Genomic DNA, 5,229 nt, shown 5'->3' with positions numbered 1-5,229 from the left:
GGTGCTAGTGGTGGAGGGGCAGTGCATGGTCTACACGTGAACTGCAGCTTCTCCAGCAACACAGGACTGCCTGTGGACCGCTGTTTTTTTTTAGTAATGCCGGGAAAATACTTTCGGCAAACGCAGCAGCCGCGTATCGGCCAATGCCGATCCACGTAAAAACGCAAATATTGGCCCGATATATTGGCCGGCCGATAAAATCAATATATCACTACTCTGCAGCCAGTGTTGCAATCATTGCCGGTGACTCAGTTCTATTTGTGGAATTAACCAGCCTCTTCAGGCAATCTTAACCAATTTTGCCCGTCCTTTCCCTGTGGCTCCCAAGATGCTGTAATGGCAAGAGGAAGCTGTCAGAATCGATCACAAAATGTTGTAGTTTAATGCCCAGTTAGTATTCCAAGGTCCTTTTTAAATAAGCGGTTTGTCAACTTTGTCGAGCACCCTGCACTGTTGCGCTCGTCCTTGGCATATGGGCCAATCAAAATTTGATTAAGGAACCAATCAACACAGATCACAGGGAGCCAGCTAACACACTAGTGTCTATGTCACAGTGTGTATTAATTTGATTTAAAATCCTTTGTGTGTGCATGGAGTGCGTCATGGAAAGCCATGAGGCCAAGAACACAATGAAGCTCCTGGCCCTGGTCTTTATTAGCTTGGCTGCCTGCCTGCTCCAAGGAGAGAGAGATGGAGGATTTGGATACTCATCCTCACAAAGTGGCATAAAGAGGCAAGCAGTTAGGCAGGCAGACATGCTGGTAAGAGAGAAATACAAGGTGGCTGATGGGCAACTTCCTGGTATGCGTTACAGTGCACCAGCTGTGTTTTTGTGTTTCTGATAGCTTGTTTGGTTTCTATTATCCTGCCTGGTGCAGCACACACATCATTTATCTTATACTGAGCTCTTAGGGATCTCTCACCATACTGCAGAATCTAAAAAGTTACACAGGAACGGATGCACAAACACACTGAGCTTTGCTGCTACAGAGATGCTCTGCTTCATTACCACACACTGTCTGTCTGCAGGTTCCTTCAATCTTAATAGAGTCCAATCACCTTCTAAATACTGCTCTAGTTGTGAATTCTTTTGAGTAATTGCAAAACTGTTCATATTTGTGTATGTAGCCCTTTGCTTTTTTTGCCATTTACTCATTTATCATGATTTGTGTTCCCTTTTGAGAAGGTTAGTGACAACCCCACAATATCAGACCCCAATTTAAGGAAATATTTTTACATAAAGTATGTGATAACAATGAAGCTTTAATAAAACAATATGAACAACTGTGTGCTGTGGCATGCAGGCCATCAGTGCCAACTTAGTCATCATCATCATCAAGGCTATGTTAGAAATGATGTGACAAGCTGACAGGCATGTAGAGTAAGAGGGGCAGGCAGATGGACGGATAGGAAAGCTGCCGGGTTGACCGACAATACAGAGAGAGAAATCATCAAATGTCCGTGGAACCAGACAGTGACGGACACAACCACGTACAGTAGACAGGAAATGTACTTTTCCGAAGGTGGTAAATGCCTCTTGAGTAAGGTCTATGGAGGTGGAAGAAAGGTTAGAAAGAACGCAGCAGTGCTTCAGTAAAAGCTGGCCCTCTTTACTTCCCTGGCTGTGTCATCTTCTCTGTTTGCCCTGGAGCGCCTCCTCTCAGCATCAGCCTCCATGTCAGGGCTCATCTCACAATCTCGTGCTCTTTACTTTATCCTCATCCTCCCCGAGCCAATCTCTTTTAGCCTCGTAAGAAATAAAAAAAAGAATTCTATCTGGTAGACAAATGTCTACAAATACGGAGAAAGTAATGCACTGAAACAAAATACAAAGAGGGAGCTTTTAAAGATTTACTTTTTGTGCTAAATGGGTTTACGCTCATACCTACGTTTGTGTATTTGTCGAGGGACCTGCTGTTTAGTTTATAAGGCAGACTTTACATCACGCTGTGGGAAACGTGGCAAGCTTTGGTTAAGCGGCATCATTTTCCAGAATAAAGTCTGTAAAGTCTTTAAAACCATTACTTTTATTAGTCATTATCATGAATATGCAAGACATCTAGCAGTTTATTGAATAATTTAATAATTAATAGCTCATCCCTGATATGCCAGTGAATCTACGATTCGATAGAAAGCAAAGGCCTACATCTAAATAATTGTTTTTTTTAATCACTCAACGAAATCCTGGCTGTCGGCTGTCCTGGCTCCTAACTCTTCCACTGCCGGCTAAAAACGCATCTCTTCCGACAGCACCTTAATTAAGAGTGTGTGTGTGTGTGTGTGTGTGTGTGTGTGTGTGTGTGTGTGTGTGTGGGTGTGTGTGTGTGGTGTGTGTGTTGTGTGTGTGTGTGTGTGTGTGTGTGTGTGTGTGTGTGTGTGTGTGTGTGTGTGTGTGTGTGTGTGTGTGTGTGTGTGTGTGTGTGTGGTGGTGTGTGGTGTGTGTGTGTGTGTGTGTGTTGTGTGTACTTACAACATACATAGTTTGGCCTGTTGGAAGCAAAACTACTTTTTTTTTGCACTTCTTGGAAGTCGCTTTGGATAAAAGTTAAATAAAATGTTATCTTATACAAAAGAGGTCTTTTTTATTTTGCACCAGCAAGAGTAATGATTATGCCTATAAGTATTGTTGGGGTTATTTGGCAAGAACCTGCAATCACAAACTCACTTATTTTACTACTTAACATGATTGAGAACTATGTGAAACTATGTTTCTGCTGGTGCCTTAACCAACTGTAACTGTATTCTTTACGCTCACAAGACTTACTGCTGCTGTCTGTACCAAGTGTCCGCACAGAAGTTTGTAAGGTGGCCTTTCACTATTCTGCCCCCACAACATGGAACAATTTACAAAAGTTCTGGAAATTGAAGGAAGTGGTTGCAATTGGTCAGTTTAAACTCTTGCTCAAAGGTTTGGAAATTAAATCTATGGTCTGTAAATGTTTTAAATAGTTTTATGAAATTGTTATGAAATTGTCTGTAATGTATGGAATTGTTGTTGTGATCTGTGCCGCTGTCTTGGCCAGGACTCCCTTGAAAAAGAGATTAGTAATCTCAATGGGATTTTCCTGGTTAAATAAAGGTAAAAAAAAAAAAAAAACTGGCTTTGTGATGCAAATTTGAAACCTCATTATCCAGCCATCTTTACCAAGTCATTATCTGGAGTTACAATCATGTGACCTGCAGGATTTGTGGCTGTGACATTGCACTCTTGCTTCGCCAAGTCAGGCAACTTCACATCTTCTAATGTGCTTCTTTGTCGACATTTTTGTTTTTTTCCAGATGATGAAGCATGCATGGGACAGCTACAGACAGTATGGCTGGGGTCATAACGAGCTGAAGCCCCTCGCCAAAAAAGGACATTCCACAAATATCTTTGGTAAGCCGGACACACCCCTCTCTCCCACTGCTTTCTATGCCCATTTGCAGTTGGCTGTCACAGTTGTAAATCACACATGGATGCATGCATGATTGCACCCACACTCCGTCTTTCTCACACTCAGACACATATACACACTCTCAAACATACGCCCTGCCTTTTCACTTGTGGACAAGGGTATGTGATAATGCTGCCGGCAGGATGCATATCACTTTGGGAAGAGTGTGAACAGAAGCACAAGATCATGGAAACCACAAGCAGATAACACGCGCCACTGAAATGCCAGATATAAGAAAAATGTTTTTGAAGTACTGGTAATATTTTACAAGCCCTTACGCAGTTAAATGTTAAAATGTTAGTTTTTAGAATTAGACAGTGGAAGCACAAACAGTTGGTGAGGTCTTTGTCAAGGTCCAGTCATTAGGGAAATTCCTGTTTGAAGAGAGAAAAACGTTGCCATTGGCAGTGATCATTTTTCCCACAGACTGGTCAGTCTGGTTCAGGCTCTCGTCAGCTGTGTTTTGATGGCTGTTTTTTTGGCATCCGCCTCTGCAGCTGCCATCTATGATAACACAGGTCACACGACAAGGAGAATTTGCAAGAAAAAACATTTTAACACACAAATTATCAAATTAAATTGGCCCTAACTGACTCTGAATATCATATAACTTAGTTTAAAGTGAGTGTAGACCAAGGCTGTTCTCAAAACTTCAATAATTTGAATCATTAGTCGAGAAGTACCAAATTTGAACTTAATTTTGGCAGTCAAATCACTGTACTTTTTTAGCTGCGGCTGAACACAGAGCAAGGCAGGAATATTTAACGTACTTTTGCATATCTGATTTGGGGACATCCTTACTGTATGTAGTGTGAAAAAAGACACTGGTATTTGCACACCAAAAACATGCCATAAGCATAGACAATATAAGTCAAACACAAACAGGTTAAAGGTTCCCTTTGGAGTTTTAGACCTCAGGTAGTGCTATGGAGCTGTGTTTCTTAAACTGGGTAAACCCCGCCCACTCTGGCGATTTGATTTCGCCCTGCAGCTCAGTCTGGAAACCTGCACGTTTTTATTCTCCTGCTTCAGTTCACAGTGGCACTGGTGAACAGCTCCCACCACACTACAATACACCACTGGCATTTTCCTAGTATTTTATCTGGTGTCAACGCTACCAATACCAGAACAGCAGCCTTTTATTTTTCAACCCTTGTTCCCCATGCCGTCTCCTTGGCCTGCTCTGCTACTACACCTCTCTCTCTTGCCAAGCGATAGCATGTCTTTTTCTGTGGTGTTGTAGCTGTCACAGTGAATAAAGACTGTGTAAAAAAAATTCCGAGATCTACAGTCCAGATTCCCAGTTTTATAAATTAATATTAACAAACGCATTTTATGGTGAGCAATAGCTGGATAAAATAGCTGTGTGCTTTTGCCTTTGTATATTCTTACCCACTTGAATTTAGTTATTATCAGTATACTGTATTTGTATCAATAGATGCATTTGTTATCAATAATTCAAATTCTGAATAATCAGTGTTGATGTAGATGCCCAGAATCCTATATTGCAAAAAGGTTTACAAAAGGATGCACATCCAGACGATAATTACTAGCTGCTGGACAGAAGAACGTGTAAAAGACAAAAAAAATAGAGTTGACACACTAGATAATGCTACCATGAAAATATTTATTTACCTGGTTACTTGGTGGTATTTAAATACATATTCATGGGAGCATTAGTGTGCAGACTCAAAATTCTATATTGATGTTTGCTTAGTGTGAATTTATGCGTGTGAAGATGTTGCTGTGTGTGTGTGTGTGTGTGTGTGTGTGTGTGTGTGTGTGTGTGTGTGTG

General features: G+C 41.3%; 1 protein-coding gene across 1 annotated transcript in view; it reads left to right on the top strand.

Moving 5' to 3' along the window:
• The window catches only part of man1a2 (mannosidase, alpha, class 1A, member 2), a 151,946-nt gene that overhangs the window by 45,989 nt on the left and 100,728 nt on the right, over positions 1–5,229 (top strand). Inside the window, exon 4 of the mRNA XM_032515891.1 lies at positions 3,280–3,376. Within this exon, the coding sequence (XP_032371782.1) occupies positions 3,280–3,376 (97 nt within the window). The remainder of the gene's footprint in view (positions 1–3,279; positions 3,377–5,229) is intronic.

The sequence above is a fragment of the Etheostoma spectabile genome, chromosome 5 (assembly GCF_008692095.1).
Source record: "Etheostoma spectabile isolate EspeVRDwgs_2016 chromosome 5, UIUC_Espe_1.0, whole genome shotgun sequence".
Lineage (NCBI taxonomy): Eukaryota > Metazoa > Chordata > Actinopteri > Perciformes > Percidae > Etheostoma > Etheostoma spectabile.
This window is presented reverse-complemented; position numbering and strand designations above follow the sequence as displayed.